General features: G+C 46.8%; 1 protein-coding gene across 1 annotated transcript in view; it reads right to left on the bottom strand.

Moving 5' to 3' along the window:
* The window catches only part of DOCK2 (dedicator of cytokinesis 2), a 417,518-nt gene that overhangs the window by 42,236 nt on the left and 351,248 nt on the right, over positions 1-24,034 (bottom strand). Inside the window, exons 33-36 of the mRNA XM_082621317.1 lie at positions 21,472-21,620; positions 12,790-12,875; positions 6,189-6,345; positions 3,072-3,112 (exon numbers count right to left, since the gene is read on the bottom strand). Coding sequence (XP_082477443.1) covers positions 3,072-3,112; positions 6,189-6,345; positions 12,790-12,875; positions 21,472-21,620 — 433 coding nt within the window. The remainder of the gene's footprint in view (positions 1-3,071; positions 3,113-6,188; positions 6,346-12,789; positions 12,876-21,471; positions 21,621-24,034) is intronic.

The raw sequence follows: 24,034 nt of genomic DNA, 5'->3' as shown, positions 1-24,034 counted from the left end.
TAGATAGAGCTAGAAATAAACAGAACCAGGTTTTTGTTTGTTTGTTTGTTTGTTTTATGCAGTACATGGGCCTCTCACTGCTGCGGCCTCTCCCATTGCGGAGCACAGGCTCCGGACGCGCAGGCTCAGCGGCCATGGCTCACGGGCCCAGCCACTCCGTGGCATGTGGGATCCTCCCAGACCGGGGCACGAACCCGTGTCCCCTGCATCAGCAGGCGGACTCTCAACCACTGTGCCACCAGGGAAGCCCTAGAACCAGGTTCTGACACCGGCTATTTCTGCCTCTACAGTCACTCTTGCTGCCTTAACTTTCTGCTGATCAATAGAGCTTTCAGGAAAACTCCACGTGGTGTGTGTGTAAGAAGTGTTGAGCCTGCGGTCAACCTTTAAAACCCCCTGCGTACATGGTCAAATCCTGTCTTATCTCCACCTGCCTGGCCTTGGTCTCTTAGATTCCTGATGACTGGGTCCAAAAAACTTGAAGAGAGTAGTCAGAGGGAGAGCTTCCCTGCTGCTTTCAACTCCTTAATTGGACAAGGCACCCCCTCCTATCCTTTGTCAACTCAAGGGTTTGGTGCTCAACTACAGAGCCCAATGGAAGACACCCTGATGGGCCCGACTAGGGATTTGAATGCAAACAGATGCCAGGAGGGCAGCTTGAGTGAGGTGGATGGGATGAAGTTCAATGGGGAATGGAAACGATGTCATGACCAGAGCACTCCTGCCCCCATCTAAAGGGGCCACTACCACCTAGCCTAGGCAGTGGTCGTCAGGACAGGATGAGGGCCCAGTGTTGCCATACCTTCTGAGTTTTTCAGAAGAGGGAAATTTTGATTTTTATGTAACATCTCTAGAATTTTAAAATTTGGCAACCAATTAAAAATGTTTTTAAATACTATGCCTGCCAAATAGGACAGATTTTCATACTATATTCTGTTTACAACGTCTGGTTTAGGCAAATGTGGAAGCTTCCTAGATTACTATAGGATTCACAACTCCAAAACTTATGGAAATCTGGGATTCCCCATCTGTGTTTCTAAAATGGGAAGAAAAGAAAAGATGTTGGGGGAGAGAACCATGTGCCAGGCACTTTACCTGTAGCATCTCATTTAATCCTCAGAACAGAATGGAAACATTCTACATGGGGAAACCTCAGCCCGAAGATACTGAGTGATTTATCCAGGGTCACAGAGGAAAAAAGGTAAAGCCTCCCAGGCCCTTTGGATCCAAAGCCCCATGCTACTACAATAAGTCACGTCTAGTGATGTTATAAATACTAACCAAGCTCAGGACAACCTATGGAATTATCTTTTTTCCAAATGATAGTTCTTATTTCTGGAATAATGCTAAACAAAGTACCTCAAAATATTTGCAGTTGGGCCTCCCTGGTGGCGCAGTGGTTGAGAGTCCGCCTGCCGATGCAGGGGATACGGGTTTGTGCCCCGGTCTGGGAGGATCCCATATGCCGCGGAGCGGCTGGGCCCGTGAGCCATGGCCGCTGGGCCTGCGCATCCGGAGCCTGTGCTCCGCAACGGGAGAGGCCACAACAGTGAGAGGCCCGCATACCGCAAAAAGAAAAAAAAAAAAAAAAAAAAATATTTGCAGTATTTTGCAGAGTGAATTTGGACTTGGAGTCTCTGGTCTTTGACAGAATCTGTCAAAAGCCTTGAAAGGGCCTTGGTCGTTAACCTTACAGTCAACGCCACTTTGCAGGCTTTCGTCTCATAAGGAGATGCATAAAGATATATAGATGTCCAAGAATTTTGTCATTGTGCTATTTATGATAGAAAAAAGTTGGAAACAACCTAAATATTCAACAACATAGGATTGGCTATATAAATTATGGTATATTCTGGAAAGGGAATTTTATAGTTTCATTAAAAATTAAGTTGAGGGCTTCCCTGATGGCGCAGTGGTTGAGAGTCCGCCTGCCGATGCAGGGCACACGGGTTCGTGCCCCGGTCTGGGAAGATCCCACATGCCGCGGAGCGGCTGGGCCCGTGAGCCATGGCTGCTGAGCCTGCGCGTACGGAGCCTGTGCTCCACAATGGGAGAGGCCAGAACAGTGAGAGGTCCGCGTACCAAAAAAAAAAAAAAATTAAGTTGAAATACTTCTGTTGACATGGAATTCTTGTCAAGCAAAGAATAAATTGTGAGCAATATGATCCCATTTTTGCAGAAACTAGGCATGCATAGAATTTGATCTATATATAAGCATAAATATAAAAAGGTCTGGGAATATGTATAGATTATGGGAGTTTATTTCATTTTTTGTTTTGCCTGTCTGTATTTTATGAGGTATTTTTGGTAATAACTATGTTTTTTGTTTTTGTTTGTTTGTTTGTTTGCCGTATGCGGGCCTCTCACAGTTGTGGCCTCTCCCGTTGCGGAGCACGGGCTCTGGACGCGCAGGCTCAGCGGCCATGGCTCACAGGCCTAGCTGCTCCATGGCATGTGGGATCTTCCTGGACCGGGGCACGAACCCGTGTGCCCTGCATCAGCAGGCGGACTCTCAACCACTGCGCCACCAGGGAAGCCCAGTATGTATTATTTTTGTAATGAGTAAAAGTACCAATAAAAAAAAAACTTTGGAGGAAAAAAATGAGAGTCTGAGACACACTGGCAAGGGGGTTCTTTGCTTCAGCCGAATGTCCCCCCCAAATCCTTCATATGATGTTCAAATACATATCTTTTAAATGCCTACAAAGAAGCGGGCATCATGCATCTTGGTATTTTTTTCCCTTCAAAGCTGGGCTGGCGGATGTTCTAACTACCAACCCTGGACTAGGGCTTCACATGCCATTCTTGTAACAAACGCACATGCAATTCACCAGCTCAATCCACAGCAAAACAGCATGGCAGGTCAGAGAACTCCAAGTGGATTTGGGGGGCTGATTGTAGGAGATAGAAGGAGTTGAATCTGGGGAGATTGTTAGGAATCAGAACAAAGAGGGTCTGAATGTCAACAAGATATGCTTAAACTCTATGCTAAAGGCAGCGGGGAGCCATCGATGGATATTGAGCAGGAGAGTGACACAGCAGGCCTGGGTTTCAGAAAACAAAAATCTTACCTTATGTACATCTCTTCCCGATTATTATCTTTGTAGAAATTCTAGATAAGGGAGGAAAAACAGTGATGAGGTTTTTTTCTTTGCAGAGCAGCAGGGGTGGAGGGCACTGTGATGAAGATGAGAGGAAATTGCTATGTACTATCTGGGCGAGATGGGAGCAAGAAATTTACTTTCCTGAATGCATCAAACAGCTTATTCTGCCTTGAAAGTCACTCCCCTGATCCTTAGACTATAAAGGGACAGAGGAAGTATCTCAGCCATCACATCGGGGGGTGCAATCCAGCTATTTGCTGCACTGAGGGATGCCAAGATTGAGGCCGTTTACTTTGACAAAGTCTACTATGAAAGGCAGTCCAGCTTGATCTTTAAAAGCCCAGATCTTGCACTCAGGCAGAACTGAGTTGGAATCAGAGTAATAGCAATAGAGTAATAGTAATCACAACAGATCCCAGTGATGATAACAGATCATAACTTCTGATAGTGTAGAACTATCCGAAGTTATGCTGAGATTCCACAGTCAAAAACATTTAAGCCTGGCAATACCTATTCCAGCTCAGGGCTCATGTAGACCAGTAGTTGTCCTGGAATCCTGTGCATTTTAAAACAAGTCCTTACAGATTTTGAGCCAGGAGGTCAGGACCCAATCCTTGAGCCACACTTTGAGAAAACCCAGGTTTAATTCAAGGCACTCATGTGCACCTGAGGCTCCGAGAGGGCGAGGTGATGTGTTCCAGGTGTTCCAGGGCATAGTCAGTGGGTGGCAGAGCCATACTAGACCTCCAGACACACCCACCCCATCCTGTTCTTCTCCCTGATACCATGTTTAAGCCACACACCAAAATCTAGCAGAGTCTAACTGCTTAGAGACCTGCCTGTCCCAACTTTCTCCCAGGTCAGATTCTGACAGTTGAAGGTCAGTTTCTTCAACCAACTTCTACCTCTCCAAAGAGAGAAACTGCTATACTCCTGGAAAACCCCTCTCCGTGCTCTTTATGTAAATTGGGCCTTGTGGAGTTATTAGCAATGAATTCCTTTCTGCTGTAATCAGGAGGGTTTTTTTTTGTTGTTTGTTTGTTTTTGTGGTACGCGGGCATCTCACCGTTGTGGCCTCTCCCGTTGCGGAGCAACAGGCTCCGGACGCGCAGGCTCAGCGGCCATGGCTCACAGGCCCAGCCGCTCTGCGGCATGTGGGATCTTCCCAGACTGGGGCACGAACCCGTGTCCCCTGCATCGGCAGGCGGACTCTCAACCACTGTGCCACCAGGGAAGCCCTGTAATCAGGAGTTTTAAACTCCCCTTAGCATTTCAGAAAATCAGTGGCAATATCTGGGCTGTTTAAAAAGAGTCCACTTAGGGAACCTAGAAAAATGGTACAGATGAACCGGTTTGCAGGGCAGACATTGAAAAGACACAGATGTAGAGAACAAGCATACGGACACCAAGGGGGCAAAGTGGCGGGGGTGGTGGTGGTGGTGTGATGAATTGGGAGACTGGGATTGACATGTATACACTAATATGTATAAAATGGATCACTAATGAGAACCCGCTGTATAAAAAGATAAAATAAAATTCAAAAATTCAAAAAAAATAAATAATAATATATATATATTTTTTTGCTGTACACGGGCCTCTCACTGTTGTGGCCTCTCCCGTTGCGGAGCACAGGCTCCGGACGCGCAGGCTCAGCGGCCATGGCTCACGGGCCCAGCAGCTCTGCGGCATGTGGGATCTTCCCGGACTGGGGCACGAACCCGTGTCCCCTGCACCGGCAGGTGGACTCTCAACCACTGCGCCACCAGGGAAGCCCAATAATAATACATTTTAACATAATGTTGCTGAATTGTAATGACTTCAGCATTCATTACAGATATGTTAGTCATTTTCAAATCACTGAAGAGGAAGTGTATTTTAACTATAGAATTAAAAAAAAAAAAGAGTCCACTTAGGGTAAACAGAAGACACACAACAGAACTTTGGGGACAGGATTTATATTTCTGGAACACTGGGAATGGCAGGGGGGATTGGTGTGATAGATGCCACACGGTCTTTTGGTCAACTTTATTCATCTTAACCACTTTAGGGTGGGCTGGCATGGTGAGTATAAAGCACTGTGGCTGCTACTAGCTGTCTCATAACCACCTCACGGTACATCTGAAGGGAGACTATTTGGGAGCTGGCCAATGGCAGGTCGTGTGGTACAGGGGTGAAGAGTCTGGGTTTGGAACTAGCTGCTCTGGTTAGCCTATCCCATAGTAATTTTCTATAAATACTAGTTATCAGTATTACTTCGTTCTGTAAGAGAAGGAAACAAACACACAGTGAGCATTTAACCATGGGTCAGGACGGCGCAACCTACGAAATAGGTACTATTATTTTCACCATGGAACAGATAAGCAAACTAAACCTTCAGAAAACTTTCTTGACTAGTGTAGTCTATTAATTATCAGAGGTAGGATGAGAACCCATAGCCTGTGTGACTCTAAAGCTCATACTCTTAACTTCTTTATACTGCCACCTTCCTTCTTTGTGTATTAAGTGCTAAAGGAAATACTGTCATCCCCTGGCAGCTGCAGGGGGTTGGTCCCAGGACCCCCACAGACACCAAAGTCTGAGAATGCTCAAGTGCCTTAAATACAATGGCGTAGAATTTGCATATAACCTACGCACATCCATATACTTTAAATCACCTCTAGATTACTTATAATTACTTAAACAATGTAAATGCTATGTAAAGAGCTGTAAATCCAATGTAAATGCTATGTAAATAGTGGCCAGCATGCGGCAAATTCAAGTTTTGCTTTTTGGAACTTTGTGGAATTTTTTTTCCTGATTATTTTCAACCTTTAGTTGGATCAGCAAATGCCGAACCCTTGGATGGGGAGAGCCAACTATAGTCATTCCCATTTCATATATATGATAAACTGAGGCACAGGGAACGTGAAATGATTGACTTCAAGACACAGAGCTAGCAGATGTCAGGGCAAGGACACTCTCACGTTTGTCTGATTTCTAAAGCCCTTAGTGCTGCTTCCCTATCCAGAGCCATAGTGGAACCCAAAGCCAGACCTGCTCCCAAGACTCCGATCTGACTCAAAATGGGGAGAGCCGCGCACATACCAGCAGGTTCACGGTGCAGCTCATGCGGTTGTCTTTGCTCTCGTCCGTCATCACGCCCCGGTAATCCAGCAGCTTCTCCAGGAGGCCTTTGACCAGGTTCACAAAGTTCTCCACGGACTTGTAGATAGTTGGGTGTTCTGCAGCACACTCCATCAGGCTGCGGCACAGACGGGAGGGCAGTGAGCTCCAGGCCAAGGGAGAAAGAGCGTGCTCGGGGTCGGGGGTTGGGGACGGGGCTGGGGGTTGGGGGCGGGGCTGCGAGTCGGGGGCGGGGCTCGGGAAGGGTGGAGAACAAGCCAAACAAACCGGTGTATCCAAGTTCCCCTGGTTCATTGGCTCATTTTGTTCCTTTATTCAATCACTTAACTCATTTATACACTGATTTGCCCATATAGTGTAGAAAGTAACTTTTTCCCCACCATCAAAATGAGAAAAAATAAAAATAAATTTCTAGTGCGGGCGATGGTGTGGAGAAATGGTCACCTTTACAGACCCACATTGGGAGTAAATCAGTACAACTTTTGGGGGCAGCAATTTTCACAATATCTGTAAAAATTGTAAAAGTACATATCCTTTGATCCAATAATTCTACTTTGGGGAATCTATTTTACAGAAATAATCCCAGAAGTATGTAAGGATGTATTTACAGTACGTACAAATTGTGTCTAATAGTGAAATAGTTGGAACTATCTTAAATGTCCAATTAAAGCATATTCACAAAATGTGACTCTACGAAGTCATTAAAAAGTATGAGATCAATATGTTTTGAAACAAAAAGCTCTGTAAAATGTACAGTTGAGAAAAGTGAGTCTCAGAACAATACTTATGTTCTATTTAACCAACTCACAAAGAACCTACCACGTCCCAGGCATTATTCTAAACGTCTTAGAAATGTTACCTCATTTAATCTCCCATCACAGTCTTATGAGATAAGATATAAGATGTTTGCAGATGGTGAAATTAATGCACAGAGAGGTCAACTAACTTGTCCAAGGTCACACGGTTGGTAAATAACAACAGTCTGGCTCCAGCATCTGCTCTCAACCACCAAATGCTATATGTGAGTGGAAGTTCATGCCTACTTTTAAAGAATTTTATTTTATTTAGTTATTTATTTTTGGCTGTGTTGGGTCTTCATTGCTGCACGCGGGCTTTCTCTAGTTGTGGCGAGCAGGGGCTTCTCTTGTTGTGGAGCACAGGCTCTAGGCGAGCAGGCTTCAGTAGTTGTGGCTCGCGGGCTCTAGAGCACAGGCTCAGTAGTTGCTCCGCGGCATGTGGGATCTTCCCGGACCAGGGATCGAACCTGTGTCCCCTGCATTGGCAGGCGGATTCTTAACCACTGCATTGCCAGGGAAGTCCCTGTGTGTGTCTACTTTTATGTGCCTCTGTGTGTTTATGAATGTGACAGATATGGTCAGGAAGGATAAACACCAAACTAAATGCACGTTGCTTCTGGCAAGGGGTCTAGGTGGGGGAATAGAGGAGGACAATGTTCATTTTTCAACTGAAATGTGCATATAGTATTTGAACAATTTACAACATTTGTTGTAATAATAATATTCTAAATTTTAAAAACAAAAATGAAAATAGTGACATTCCTTAAGTACCTATCAGTTGCTAGGCACTATTCCAGGCATTGTGTAGGGCGGGGATGGGGAGAAAGATAAAAAAAAAAGAAACAGAAATATAAAAAGGATCATGCCTACCCTCAAGCAGCCCACAGGCTAGGTAGGGAGAGACAGATGGATTAAAATTTTAGTTAATGACTACTTCTTAATCACTTATTCTCCACCAGACATTGTCTAATCACTTTTTCTAAAGAAATGATCACAGTCATTCTGGTAAGTAAAAATTATTCCCCTCATTTTGCACATGAGGTAATCAAGGCCCAGAGAAGTTAAATGTCCTTCCCAGCATCATTCCGATAGTCAGCGGTGACCTTGGGAATCAAGACAATCACGGGTCAGTATTTTCTGCAGAGAAACACTGTGGTGTGTTCTCAGGCATCTTGAGTAGACAAGCATTTCCCAGGCTGCGTCTGTTTCTGCCTACTCTGCCCATAGCAGTTTATAAGTCCCAAGAGCTCCTAAGAGGGGGAAGGTGAGGAAGGCAAGGAGTCTGGAGGGTCATTCTGCCCAGAAGCCAAGCCATGCTGCAAGGACGCGATGTCTCAAACTGTGGCTGTGATCAGACAAATCCATCTTCGCCATGGGAGAAGCACCTGTTCCCGGCTCTCAAGGAGAGATGCAAACTGCCCTGTGATTTAGGCCTGTCTGGCTCAGTCATCAGCTGTGCCTAACTCCTTCTGCGATGGTCACTTCCAGCCTTGCTTTCCGTCTTAATGACAATGCAATGAAACTTTGTCCCAGCGTTTGGGGTGTGATTTCTCACAGTCTCCCAGGTAGAAGGCATCTGAGGGCCCAAGCGTGGCCAGACCAGTGGCTCTCTGCCCTGGTCACATGGTAGAATCACAAGGGGAGCTTTTCCAAAGCTCAATCTCCACTCTAGGTCAATGTCTTTGTATCTTTGGGGATGGGAGCCAGGAAGCAGTATTTTATCGTTTCAGTTCTCCAGGTGATTCCAATGTACAGCCAATATTAAGAACAATTGGTTTTGTCTGCTGCTTTGCAGACTTCAGTGTGCATGGGAATCACCTGGGCACTGCGTTCATTGATTCTGATTCAGCAGGTTTGGGGTAAGGCCTGAGATTCTACATTTTAACAGGCTCCCAGGTGATGCTATATGGTTGGTCCTTTGAGAAGCAAGTGTTTAGAAAAACAAAGTCTTGGCTTTCTTAATCTATTTTTTAGCCGTAAGGTAAGAAAACTGCTCCTATGGTCTAGGGTTGGAGAGGTAGATGGGCAGATTGGTTTGAAATCACCCATCCATCCACCATCTATCTATCCATCTATCTGTGCACTCAACATGTACTCTTCTGGGAACTAGGGATTCAGAGATCTCAGAACTAGCAATTCACTGACCTCCAGGAGTTCACCGTCTAGCAGTGGAAGTGGATATAGAAGTAAAAACTAACTGTAATACATGATACTATCATTTATTGAGTACCTGTGTTCCAGATGTTGTGCTAAGCTGGTTTTACTGATTATCTTGTTTAACACTCACATAATCTTCTTGAGGTAGGCAGTGTTATCACCCTCAATTTGTAGGCTAGGCTCGAGGCCCATGGGGCTGAGTTCTAATCTCCATCCTGCCAAGGTCACACAGCTGTTCCTCTCCTTTGAGCCCAACAATGGAATGGAAGTGGCAATGAAAAAGAGCTGGGAGGCTCTCAAAGTGATTCAATAGTCCCTCACTCGGTCGAAGGAGGGATGTCAGAACACTGGCCACTCCGCATCTATGCTCCTGCCTTGGTGGGGCTGGAGGGAGGTCACACCTCCCTCGAATAGACCTGCATTCAGTATGGGAGGCCTTCAGAGGGAGGGATCCCTGACCCACACCTTTGTCAGTGCTTATGGAACTGGACTTTTCATTCATTCCTTTAAAAACTATGTATTGTGGGCTACTTATGACAGGTTCCCTTTCAACTGAACTGGTCTGAGTGGGATCTGGGCTCCAGAACACACCTTCTCTGTCCCTTTCAGGTTTCCAGCCCCCGTGCCACTTTTAGAAATGTTCCCAGGCAGATGGAATACAGGAGGGTAGAATGTGACTCATTACTCCATTCAGTATGGGACTCTCACTTTAAGACAGGTGTGGACTAATGCGAGCGGGCTCCAAGGAGAGTTCTAAGGATGGGGAGGGGCGGGATGCCGTGTAAGGCTGTGCACTGCATGAGAGCACGTGAATACTGCAGTGCAGCACCACTTCATGCCCTAACCCTCGTGCCTCGATGCAGGGCTTCAGCTGCCACCAGAAGGGAAGCCCTGCTCGATTCACAAAAACACCATCCAGTTACCAAGCCATGTGCCCACAGAACTGGGTCTGCCCAGAGTGGGCCCTATGTATCAGTGGAGGCCCTGAATGAGGGGCTGGGAAGAGGGTTAGAGGAGCTGAGGTTCACCAGTCTGGAAGAGGAATGATAGGTAGGCTCATGGCTTCAAATAATCACATCAATATCCACCTGATCAACGATAATAATAACTACTATTTCCAGATTACCTACAAGGTGTCACAAACTGTGCTAAGCACTTTTCATGATGTGTCTTGTTTATTCTCAATAAAAACTCTAGGAGTTGGATGGTATTTTTATCCTCAATTTGCAGATAAGGAAACTGAGGCTCAGGAAGTCAGAAGGAAGGAAGGAGCAGGGACTTGGCCCCTGGATGTTCTGACGGGGTCCTGACTCTTCAGGTTGGGTGGGCTTGATTCATTTTGCAAAAATCATTCACGCCTCTGTTTCAGGAGAAAAATAAGGAGCTGTTTTTAATTTCCTGGACCTCTAAGGACTCCTTTTATAAATAATCGCTCAGGAAGGATTTGAAAATCCTGCTGATCATCTGAAGACTGGCCGCAGGGCCCCATCCGCTTATAAAAATGGAAACTGCCAGCACCAGCCCTGGTTTCGCTTCTGGTCAATATTTAGATTTTTCCTTTCTTGAGCTTTAAGAAAAACATTAACTCAGGCAAAATGTCATCTCCCCACTGGACAATCCGTCTCGATACCTACCCGAGGAGCAGATGATGGGTTTCTCGGCTAGCCCAGTGGCCTTTGCTTTCTAGGTGTTTAGTGATGGTTGTGCACAGTGACGGGAGGGGGCGAGGGCAGCTGGGACGGTGCTGCCTGGGACTCAACTCTGTCCACTGGGCTCTGCCCGCTGGGCAGGGGAGAGAGGGTCATTGTGAGGGTCAGAGCAAGACCTTCAGTCTGCTTTTTGTTGTTAAAGTTAAAATATTCCAAGAGGACTGGGGAAAGAATTCAAGATCAGATATATATCAGAGAATCATACAAATCAGGGAACCTACAATTAAGAGGGAATTTGGGATGTGTGAGTCACATTCCTGAACCTTGCGAGAAGTCCTCACTCTTATCATGGTGTCAAAGATAGAAACTGGGAGTTAGGTGAGGGATCAAAGGACATTTCCTGAGCTTCTACCTGCTGTGTGCACATATTTTATAGTTATTCACTCTTCAGTATAACCATAGGAGGCTTATTATCCCCATTTACAGATGGGCACATTGAAGCCAAAGATGTTGCATGATTGGTCCAAAGTTGTGCAGCTGCTAAGTGCTGGAATCAAGATGGAAATCCAGTGTCTTCCTCCAACGATATATTAATGGCCAATATGCACATGAAAAGATGCTCAACATCATTAGCCATGTAGGAAATGCAAACTGAAGTGACAATGAGATTTCATTTCACACTGATTATAGGATGGCTATAATCAGTAAGATGGATATTAACAAGTGCTCAGAAGGATGTGGAGAAATTGGAACCCTTGTACATTGCTGGTAGGAAGGTAACTGGTATAGTCACTTTGGAAAACAGTCTGATGGTTCCTCAAAAGGTTACATACAGAGTTGCCATGTGACCCAGCAATCCCACTCCTAGTTAATACACCCGAGAGGACTGTAAACATGTGTCCACACAAAAATTTGTATATGAACGCTCAAAGTAGCATCATTCCTGATAGCCCAAAATGGAGACAGTCTAAAAATCCAACTGCTGATGAATGAATAAACAAAATGGGGTATTTCCAAACAGTGAAATATTATTCGGCAATAAAAATAAGTGAAATACTGACACGTGTTACAGCATGGGTGAACCCTGAGAACATGTTATGAGAAAGAAGCCAGTCACAAAGGACCATATATCTTATGATTCTATTTGTATGTAATGTCCAGAATAGGCACATCCATAGAAACCCCAGAGAAGGGGAGGGGATGATGGCTAAGGGGTATGGGCTTTCTTTCGGGAGGTAACAAAAATGTTCTACAATTGACTGTGGTAATGGTTGCACAGCTCTGTGAATATACTGAAAGCCACTGAATTGTACACTTTAGGTGAACTGTATGGTAGGTGAATTACATCTCAATGAGCTGTTAAAACAACACAGTGTCCTGAGTCCAAGGCCAGTGCTCCTGGGTGCTACCCACTGCCCACTGCCTCACCAGGCCTGTGCGCTGGAGTCCAGCAGAGCTGGGTTCAGTCCCAGCTTGTCCACTTGACTAGTTTGGCCTAGTTTCCTCAGACAAGACATTTCCCTGAGCTTTGGGGGCCACCTATGTGAAATGGGATCAAACAGAGAAAACGTAACTAAATGAGACAATACTGGGAGAGCACTTAGCGTGGTTTCCATAAATGTTGGTTGTGACCAATATCTGCCAAAGATTGAGAAAGGAAAAAGGAAAAGACAGCAAAAATTATTCCACAGCTAAGAGATAACAAAAGTGAACATTTTGGTGGATTATTTCCCTCTCCCCAACACAGCAAAGTTTCTTTTTATCTGACCCGTCCCATCAATATCAAAGAAACAGCCACTGCAGAGAGAGATGTGAGATTTCTTCCAAAAATGGAGCCTCTCCCATACCCATGAGCCTATCTCCAGGGGAGGACAGAGCCACTGGAGCCCCCCGGAGTCCTAAGCCCTCCGGCCTCGGGCCCACCTTCCCGGCTCCTCCCATGCTGGGCACTGAACTTACATGGACTCCAGCAGCTGCATGTACTGTTCGTCCCCTCGGCCTCCTTCCACCTCGTGGTCCAGCTTGAGGATGATTTCATTTTCAAACTGAAGAAGCAGGAGATGAAAATCAACAATAACGTTCGAAGGCTGAATGCTGAAATGAGTCAATTCATTTTTCTAACCAAAGCTTAGGGAGCTTATATCATCTCCCAGGTTCAGTGCTGAGTACTGGGAGTGCAAAATGGAACAGGACACTACAGTTGCCTTTTAGGAGTTCCTGGAGAGTGGGGAAGAGCCATAGGTGGTAAGTGCTGGAGCAGAGAGATGGGCATAGGAGAGAGAGAGAGAGGAGAGTCTACAGGGAAGGCTCACAGCCCATGTCATTTGACCTTGTTCTCAAGTTTATCTTGAAATTTTACAGGAGAATGTTAAGAGAAAGGGCATTCCTAGCCGAGGGTATAACATGTGCAAAGGCACTGAGGGATATGACAGAGCACAGATCTTCAGGGAATGGCATGTTGTCATGAACAGCTATTATTTCTGCCTGCCTAGCAGTCCTTTCTCTATACTTTGGTGATCACATCAACCCTGATCTCAGTTTGTGAGACTCAGGTGGGCTGACCATACCTCCCTAGGTCTAGGTGTGGGTACATGATCAGGCCAAGCTCCTGATCAGTATCTTCCATTATCCAGACCCTACAATTAAGGTGCAGATCAAGCCAGTGAGACTGAAATCTGAGGTTCTGTTGACACTCTTAGGAAAAAGAAGTCTTTCTGCTTAACTTGAAGATGGAAGGTTTTAAGCCCGGTGCTGCTGGAAAGGACCACAATGAAAGAGCCTGCCTGAGAATGACACCAATGTAGTGGAAAGCAGAGAGGAGGGGATGGAGAGAGACTGAAACCTGGTGCCATTTTGAGCTCCTGAATCCAGCCACATCTGAAGCTGTCATATTTACATGAATTAATGCCTCAGAGAGTCAAGTCTGGTGACAACTGTAATGGTCAGAGATCCGACTAGCTAAGTGACCTGAAAGTAAGTATGCACCTACACACCAAATCTTGTAACACTGAAGCCAGAGAGTATTTTGTCTTCCTACTTTTAATGTCAAGAAGCGTTTCATCCAGTTGAGTTCAACATTTTGAAGAGCCGTTTGTTATCTCTCTTACATGGTTGTAACGCAAAAATGGTTTGTATACTGTTTTCATATCATGCCTTGATGAGTCCATCCAAATCATGCAGTCTACCCATCTCCCTTTTTACCACTAGATAAGAAACTGGCACTTAGAGAAGGGAGGGAGGTTCTTGGCAAAGCTCAACAAGGTCCAGGGAGCCCTTGGGGGCTCCTGGATCTTAACTCAGCCCCTTTACCCTCAGTCCTCACAATAACTCCATGAGGTCTGGAAGTCAAGGATCACCTTTAAATGCTATAATGCATGAAAAACAGCCAGCCCCTGCTTAGCACCACCCTCAGTAAGTGTCAGTTCTTATGACAGATGAAATAGAGGCCCAGAGAGTTTAAGTGGCTTGTCTGAAGTCTCAGATGAATGGCAGAGACATTTTGGCAGGCTCTTTCCAGTGCACAAAGGATCAAGCCCAGTCGAGTTGGCTGGAATCTTTCGGTGACGGAAGGCAGAGACCAGATTCACTTTTCCTCTGCTTCACATATCATCCGTGGAGCCGTTGTTCCCTCACTTTTGTGGGCTAAGGGCCAAAGGTAAGGACCAGAAGCTTGTGCTGATATAGCTTGTGCTGAGAAAGAATTTCCTGTGAGTTTCCACAGTTGAGGAAGATTTATGGAAGGAGATACACAGGCCTGGAAAGATGGGTAGGATTGTGATAAATAGGGAAAGGAAAGGCATTCTATGTGTGTGTGTGTGGGGGGGGTGGATGGACTGAGCAAAGGTGTGGAGCTTGGAATGTGGAGAAAAATGAGGAGAGCATTCAGCTGGAGGAGAGCTCAAGCAAGAAAGGATGGAAGTAAGAGCGGAGACCTAGACAGAGGCCAATACGGAGAGGGTCTGGGCTGCCACTCTACACGTCCATCACGCCCCTTATATGATGCATTTTGTTAAGCGTTTTGTTAAGCATGTCAAGGGTCATCCAAAGTCGGGGACTGGGGGCTAGCATGATTAGACATGTATACTGTGTCAAGCCTAGGCCAGGAAGAAATATACCCAAGGGACTACAAGAGTAGGTGCTGATGTTAGGCCACGGTTGGGGTAAATAAGCACTGGCTTTAAATGTCTCCTCCATCCCCTCCACCACCTTGGGAAAGCTAGTAGGTGTTTCTACTCCTCAGTGTCACCGTTTATATCAGGGCTCAGTAGACATTTTCTTTAAGGGCCAGATAGTAAATATTTCAGGCGTCGTGGGTCAGTCTCTGTGTCAACGACTCACCTCTGCTGTTACAGCGCCAAAACAGCCGTAGCTAATACGAAAGCAAATTGGCGTGACTCCAGCCCAGTAGAACTTTATTTACAAAAACAGGTGGCAGGACAGATGTGGCCTGGGGCCATAGTTTGTTGATCCTGATCAATATGATAGGAATAACAGTGGTACCTACCTCATGGGGTAGTTAGGGGGGCTGGGGAAATTTTATTTATAAAGCACTAGGGGAGTGCGTAGGCTCAAGTATGCACTGGGTTTGCTTGTCGACTGCTGCTAATGTTATTGTTCTTACTGCTGAATGTTACTGGAAAGCAGTTCTTGGGGGAGAAAACCAGCTTTTTTGTCTAAATTGTTCAATGGTAAATGCTGGCACGATTCCTCCTCGTGAGATGAACTTTCCTTTAGAGCCGAGAAGTGGATGGGCTAAATAAGCACTTGTCTCAGGGTCACAAAAGAGCCCACAGGGAGGGAAGTTACAGGGTTCCAGGAATATGCAGAGCTGATGACCCCAGCCATGCCTGAACCCTCCGGAGTGGGCTAGAGAGGGAAGGCCTCAGTCAAGCATGTCCCAGGGTAGACTCTGGCCCTCTGGGTTGCTGGGGCCAGTGCTGTGCTCTGCTCAGGAGTGGCTATGACCACAGGCTTTGACAACAAACAGACTTAGTGTGAGTCTTGCTTTGACTGTTTTCCCCACCATGTGATGTTGGGCAAGTTACTAAGCCTTTCTGAGGCTCAGTTTTCTCATCTATTAAATGGACATTTAAAACAGCACCGACTTTATAGTGCTGTGGCAAGAAGTTAATGGGAAAACACATGTCAAAGGCCTGGCCTGGCGCTTAGCACATAGTAGGTGCTTCATATTTGTTAGCAATCATCATCATGACATTGCTGACACTATCCTCTTCATTAGCATCATATTACAACAGTCAAGGGAAATGGATATCATCAGCCTCACTTATAAATCAGGAAACTGAGGCGAAGTGGGACCTTTGTCTTGGGTTTCAAAGGATGGATGGACTTGACTTAGGGTACTCCCAAGGGTCCCATACACTCCCAAACATACACTACATTACGTCACCATGACAGGCCTTACCCCCCAACATTGTCACTATGCAGAGCTTAGGGCGCAGCTCTGGCTTCTCCAAATTAATCCCATTTCATCCACACTACAAGACTGCATCACATCAGTGACTCCTTCCCCCACCCCTGCAAGATGGATATTTGTTAAGGAGCATCCTCAGGTTGCTTTCACAGAAGTTACATGCCGCAAGGCCCGATACCAATCTTAAACACTCAGGAAAACGGGGGTGAGCTCTAGGAGACCTCCTCTTGAAGCAGAATGACATCACGTGGGTCTCACATTTGCATCATGCCCTCCCTGCACTGTTTCCTCTGCCTCTCTTGCCTGCTTTAGAACCTCTTGGCTATTTTCATCCTCTTGTTTGCCTAGAACATTTTTTTGATAGGAGCCGGGCCCCTCCGAAGTGTGAAATGTAGGGATCAAGAGCTCTTCCTCAGCTACCTTCAAAGGTAAAGTGCTGACTATGACATGGGAGGGGGCAGAGATAGTGTGACAGGCCAGGATGGCAGAGAGATAACAAAGATGAAACTGGCACCAGTAAGTCAGCCTGTGGTCTCCTTTGTTAACTAAATGCTGGTTGTCCTGGGGTGGGCGGAAGCCGACATGGGAGGAAGCTGGTGGAGACGGTGTCACGTGAGGAGGGATGCTGATGCAAGTTAGCGCAGCTTCCTAATTTTGAGTTATCTCATCTCTTCCTGTTTCATTTCATCATCCACGGAGCCTGAGTCTGGGAACCTATAATGGTATTATGATACACACTTTATGGATGAAAAACTGAGACTGAGAAAGGTTAAATAACCTATCCAAATTTATTCAGCTTATAAGCAGCAAGTCTATCTGACTCCAAAGCACAGTGTCCAGAGACAGTAGGTGCTCAGTACACATTTAGTGAATTGATTTGCACTTTTCCACATTATGTTCTAAGCTGTTTGAATCACCAATTCACTCCATGCCAAGACTCGGTCTCAGTGGAGTCTGCCACACTGGTATCTTTGTCCATGAATTCATTCAACAAGCACTTATTGAGTTCCTGCTGTGTTCCAGGCACTGTGTTAAGTGCTGCTGTCAAATGCTACTATCTCTTCCTTCTCTGAGAAAGGGATTCTCTCTGGATCTCCTGCCTGCTGGGAGCTCAGACCCTCCAGCTGATTAGTACCTAATCCTGGTCTACAATCTGCCTCATAGGTAACCTCCCTACATCCCAGGACCTCCATTCCTTCCCACCAACATCATCTAGAAAGCCCACCGTCCCTCCCTCCACAAAGAATTGGCCACCAAGACAACTGGTCTACCCAGCCTCCTATGGGGTTACTCAGGCAGTGGTCAGCCACCCTCATTATCCTACATTATAAAAGCATTCACTGGAACGTTCCTCTCTGTACCAAGGCAGTGGTGGGATGGAGGTCTAAATGCCTCCATTCATACTGAGAACACTGACACGGTTCACGTCACATTCACGTCAGGCACTTGACAGGGGCTGGGAGTTCAGGCCTGAGGGAACCGCTGTGGCCCTCAAAGAGGAGCTCACAGTCTTGTGATGGAGGCAGACCTATGAGCAGGTTGTCATGCTATGGGGCACAGGTGACATGCCCGAGCGCCACGCAGGTAGGACTAGATGCATTTCACTTTAACTGGGGCATGGCCACGCCAGCCACAGCGTGGCCAACTCAAGGTCCCTCTTGCTGTCCACAGCCCCACCACGGGAATCATGGAGTATACCAGGGACATGAAATCCAGTCCCAGTTACAGACAGAGACGGCCTGGGGTGAAGTGATGTACTCCTGAGGGGTAACGGCTCTCAGTCAAATGCATCGGGCATTTAATTGGGGCTAGAGGGGGAGGGAGGGAAATCTGGTGATGAGGTTGCGTAAGAAACTTAGAGCAGAGACACTGCCCTGGGGCCTCCTTCTCCCCACCCCAGCCACTCAGAGTCTGCCCTCTTCCTGTCCCAGTTCCATTTGCTCCAGCTCATCCTGCTGGAACAAATCTTGGTCTCTTGCATCCAGATGCTCCACTGCCCCAAGAAGCAGGAAAGGCTTTCCCAAAGTGTGAGGCCACAGCTGAAGGATGACTACGATTCTTCAGGTGAAGAAATCAAAGGAAGAGCCCGGCAAAGGGATGACAGCAAAGGAACTACAAGACACTGGGTATCAGGCCAGAGGGCCTGGTGTGAGCCAGGAGCAAAGGCCCTGCTAAGTTCTCCTGTGAGCTCTGCTATTTCCATTAAAACCCACATTTTAGAAAGGGAACCCTGTCATCTTCTGGGCACGTGGTTCTTCCCTTATCTCACTATTTGGCATCGTGCACTAATACCAGTTTGCACATGAGGCCTCTGGGGTCTCAAACCCCAGTTCTGCGGTTCATTCTGGATCTGGCCATCAGGGCAGCTTGGGGCTCATGGGGGCCTTGCTTCCTCCCTTTCCTGGGGACACCATCCATGGCTGCTTACTCCGAACCAAGCGGTAACACCTGGGTCTGCTCACCCCACAGCTGGGCTCCCACCAAGCATGCAGCTTGTGTTCACACGGGAAGCTGCCCCATTAGTCAGCCTGACTGTCCCATCCCTTTTGATAAGGTAGCAATGAAGAGAAGCAACTGGGGAAGGAGCTAATGATGAACACATGCCTGGAGCGAGGAGCCCGGGGATGACCCCATTCATGGGGAATAGGTGGGTGCATGCCACAGGGAGGCCTCAAGAAGGGAATCCACTAGGGCAGGAAAATCACACGACAGGCGAGCCTCGGAAGACATGAGGCCACCAGACACAACCGTCAGGTTGTGATCCAGAAAGGACCTGGGTGCACTTCTCCTTCGGACACGGTATGCCATCAGTACTGAGAGTGTATCTTTTGCACACCTGCTCCCAGGACGTCTTCTGAGCCAGCTGGTGCCCATACCATGGTGGGGAGTGCTGACCTGAGGGGAAGCACGATGCCCCTCATCCCATGTACTGTGCCCTGCACAGGTTCCCAAGCTTCACAGACTTTTCTTCCCCCTTAAAAGGCAGCAGATTCCAGACAACCATCAAACACTCGATCCAGGGCTGCGCCTTCTACTCCCCGACCCCAGCTGGTTGGATATGGTGTCTTTCTCCATCTGAACTCCTCACCTAATTTCTTTACAGGCTCCTTGCAGAGGGGCAGCTGGTCACCAGCCTTCCTGGGACTAGAGAGCTCCCACCAGTCCCTGGGCGGGGAGTGTACCCTCTCACACTGAGATCATCACAGCTAACTAGTCTCTTTCCTCTTAGAACCACCTTTTCCAAAGTGATTGGCACATCCAATAGATGTTTCTTCAAGAAATAAATTTGAGAAATTCAACAGGTCTGTTTACTGTGGAACAGCTCAGTGCCTTGGCTACGTTAATGTGCATTGGAAGTCTCCAACAGGGGTTATGGCACGCAGGGGCTTCCCAAGGTATTTAACCTCCAAACCCTCTTCCCTAGAGCATCTGGTGGGATTAGAGCTCCACGGAACATTTTTTGAGAAGGCACTGCTTGAAAGGACGCCGCTCATTCTTTCATTCAGCCAGCACTTACTGCGATGAGGCCCATGGCTGGAGAGTGCGGTGGGTACAGCCTGGGCTTGGGATTGTCGTGATCTGTGTGTTGCAACCTCTGCTCTGCCTCTGTCTTGATGTGTGACTTCGGTAAGTGACTTCACCTCTCTGAGCCTCAGCACTTCCATCTTAAAATTGGGTGGTAATGCTGCCTACCTCACAGGGTTGTAATAAACAGTTCATCCCATGAACTACTGTATGGAAGTTATTTACCGTGCTTGACACAGAGTAAACGCCTAGTTAATGGCAGTCATTGTCATCATCATCATCATCACTTTTAGGACACGAAGATGAGGAAGATGCAGAAATGAGTTTAGTGCAAGGCAGTGTATAATAAGGATACCTCAGACAGCTGGAATGACATAGGAATAGAGGGCAAAGATCTCTTAAAGGATGAGCGTTGGAGTGGGCTTTGCAGGATTGGTAGGAGCGTAGATGATGTCGGCAGGAAGCACTGTGAATGTGGCAGAGAACCCGAGGAAGTGGAAACACGAAGGAGGATGCTCACCAAGGCAACGCAATTCAGGTGAGCTGGCGGGGGCGGGGGGGGGGGTTGCCTGGAGAATAGGTGAGGGGGAGGAAGGAGTTGGAGGAAATGGCTGGAACATTTGATGGAAGGCCAGAGCAAGGAGGGCCTGGAATGCACAAGACAGGGTTTGGACTGTATTTGGTGAGGATTAGAGAACCAGTGAACAACGGGAGGGTAAGGTCTGCAAGGATTTTAAGGAAAAGCACTTTGGAATCTGCTGCCTTTTAGAAGGCACTTAGGTACCTGTTTTAAGGAAAACTGTTTGGCAGCCAGACGTGGTATAGAATGAGAGGCAGAAATGCGGCAAGGCCGGGGGGAGGGCACGGAGCCCAGTTAGGGGGAGCACCAGGTGAGAAGGGGGCTGAGCGGACAGGAGGGCGAGACCTGGAGGTACTGCTAAGGCAAACTTGGCAGGACTTAAAGACACACCTTCCTAAACTGGGAGTGACTCCTGAATGTTGCCAGGAACCCGTTGTGGAAACCAGTGTTTATTCCACTGGCAGAAGCATCTGCAGTGACTGGGCCCAGAAAACAGTCCTTATCCTTCCAGTTTGATGGGGTTTTCAATGAAAATGCTTGGTCAGTGGCCCTCGCGTTTGACACAGGTGGCTCACTCCCTGCATGCTGGGGAAAGCCTCCCATTCCATCCCCAAGGCAGGTCTGCGGGGCCTCCCTAAGTATGGGCCTTGGGCTCTACTTGCTGTCAACCCTGATGCATGGCCGAGTCTGACACTTGGCGGGGTAGGCTCTCTCTCAGCTATTCAGATCTTCCGAGTCATCCCAGAAGCAGAAGTGCTGGACAGAGGTGGGTGTCAGGTTGGGGCAGGTGGGAGGGAGGGGGCCTTTGGACACACCTTGAGGGGGCTCTTCGGTACAGAAATAGAATCCTTACTATTTCCTGTTGAGAAAGGGACCACGCTGATACAAAGCAAGAAAGTGCATTTTAATCTCGGCCTTGGGCAGGAAAGTGATAGAATACTGACCAAATCCGATCTGCCAGCTCATTCAGGGCACAAGAATAAACGTCCCCAGCCTACCGTCAAGCCTCTGAATGAAGCCCAGGCAGATGGAACAAGGATATCATTATGGAAAAATGGGCTGAGGATTAGGGATGCTGGCATGAGTTTCCAGCCTCATTTTTTACCTTTTTGAAATCCCCAATCCTTTGATATTCACACAGCATCATGTCGAAGAAGATTGGGATGGTGGCTTTCCGGAGCTCAGCCTCAGGGATAAGTGTCATCTCTAATATAGGTCCCACCATGCCTGGGATGAAGCAGATTTTGTTCTGGCCTGAAAGAGAAGAGGGACATGGACCCATGAGACAGTTTTCATGATGCACAGGTTCTCAGACCATGCCTGGGGAAAGAAAAAAAGGGAGGCAAAATTGTAAAAGCAATAGTTAACACTGATATAGTTGTTTACCAGGATCCAGGCACCATTTTGGACACTTCACGTACATCCACTCTTGTAAGAGACATGTGCATCTTCCAAAACAATCTCCGTTGCTAAGGATAATAACCCAGGCGTGTGGAAAGCACGCTGCTGTTTATAAGGGTTTTCACCTGCATCATCTCCTTTGCAAATAGGGCCCTGATGGAATATGCTAGTGATGGCAAATCACAGGGACACTTGAAATTATATCTGTCTGCAACACAAGCCATGTTTCTGAGATTTGGAATACATGCTTTTACCAACTGTTTCATGAAAACAAGAAAAGCGAACTTTGCTGCCAAGAACCTGCTATAAAAGTATGCTATAAAAGTGTAATAGCGGGAGTTAAAACATCGCTTATGGTCAGATAAACTACAACTTCTTGTTTCTTCTGCCTCATTTCAAGACATTCCTACGTCCCCTCCCCTGGCTCTTGGCATTCTTGCCACACTGGCCTGGTTCCACTGTCACAAGCTCACATTGCTTCCTCACTGCCAGACCCATGCACACACGGCTCCTTGGTTGGTAATATTTTTCCCTGCCTTTTCCCCAACACCTGCCCATTACCACCTGGCTTCTCATGGATGGACAGGCTGAGAAAAGCCCTACTGCATGTCCACCCCACTGCCAGCTATGTCAGATACTGCACTGGTTGGTGGTCTGTCTTCTTAGTCAGCTTGGCAATGATGGCTTCATTTGATAAACGTCTGCCTCCCCCCAACAGAGAGCTTTGTGAGAGGAGAGATCATGTCTGTTCTTACTGTTGTATCTGAGCATAGAACATGTTAGATCCTCAGGAAATGTCTGCTGAATGAGGAAATAAATGTGTCTAGCTCCTACATTCACTGGCTATGTGACTTGGATATGTGTCTTATAAAAATGCAATCAAAATGCCCACCTGTTGAGAAGACCGTGTGAAAATATGTCTGTGTATACTCAGCCCAGGGCCCGGGAGAATCAGCACCGAGAGGAAGGGGTAGCGTGGCCCAGTGGTTAAGGGCACTGATTCTGGATGTAGATTGCCTGAATTATGGAAATGGATTCTGCCATCAACTAGCTATGTGATGTTGGGCAAGTTGACCCCTGAGGCCTCCGTATCCTCATCTGTAACGTGAGAGAATAACAGTATTTATTTCATAGGGTTGTGAAGAATAGATGAATTATTATTTATCAAGCACCCTGGACACTGCTTGGCACATGGCACACTTCATATAGTGTTAGCTATGTTCGTTTGGCCAAAACGAACCATGAAGAGCAGCCTTGTTGAGCAGAATGGATCAGACTCCTCAGAATACACACATCAGATGTGGTAGAGGAGGGGAAAAGAGAGGGGCACTTAAGAATTGCGGGGATTTCCTAGGGAGCGTGGGCAAGGCTATCCCAGCAACCCTGTCACTGAGCTGACACCCAGGTGTTTCATCAGCAGCTGCCTCTTTCTTTTCCTGAGTTTCAGAACCTAAGAAGCCCATCCTGGTTTTCCCCATTGTCAGGATGCACATTGGTGGTCTCCGCCTGGGGGAGAGAGCTCCTGGGGTGCAGAAACTCAGGCGGTATGGAGTATAGCCTGGCGCTGCTGCTTTCGAATAAAGCTGAGAAAAGGAGCCAAGAGGGAAGGCAGCAAGAAAATGAATTTTAATTCAGCCTAAATGAGGCTTACGGTTGGAGTGAGTATTTCCCCAGATTCGGATAAAAAAGGCATCATCCTAGGAATATCTTTGGCTAGTGAGAATGAAATGATGAAGGCTGGCAGAGAGTTGAGTGAAATAGAAAGACACTTTACCAGGATATCAGCTTCATTATATGATGTATTTGGATTATACTTCACATTGGTCCAAACAGAAAAAAAGGAAAAAAAAAACAAAACTAGCTTTCCTGCAGGTTTATAGTAACTGCTAATCTAGGTTTCTGATTTTGTCCTTCAAGATCTTTTAAACCCTCAGTGGGGTTTTAAAATTCAAAGTCGACTGCAATAATAAGTAGAAGGTAAATGAGAAACTGTCAGATAAGCCACCATGGAATGGAGAAATTGCTTATACGACAAAGGCCTTTAGAATACTGGAGGGCATTGGGTCTGATAAGGATGTATTTAAGATGGTTTAAAATAAAGAGGAGACATGCCATAGACCAGGGGCTTCTTAGACACTTTTGACCTGCATTCAGTGGAAGAGATGTTTGGAAGAATAGGGAAAGGGGAGAGAAAGAGATGCTGCTCTCTAAATGCAGTGTGATTTCAATGGCACTTACAATGCTCCAGAAAGAAATTGTATTCATTT

The sequence above is a fragment of the Mesoplodon mirus genome (assembly GCF_964341445.2).
Source record: "Mesoplodon mirus genome assembly, chromosome: 5".
Classification (NCBI taxonomy): domain Eukaryota; kingdom Metazoa; phylum Chordata; class Mammalia; order Artiodactyla; family Ziphiidae; genus Mesoplodon; species Mesoplodon mirus.
This window is presented reverse-complemented; position numbering and strand designations above follow the sequence as displayed.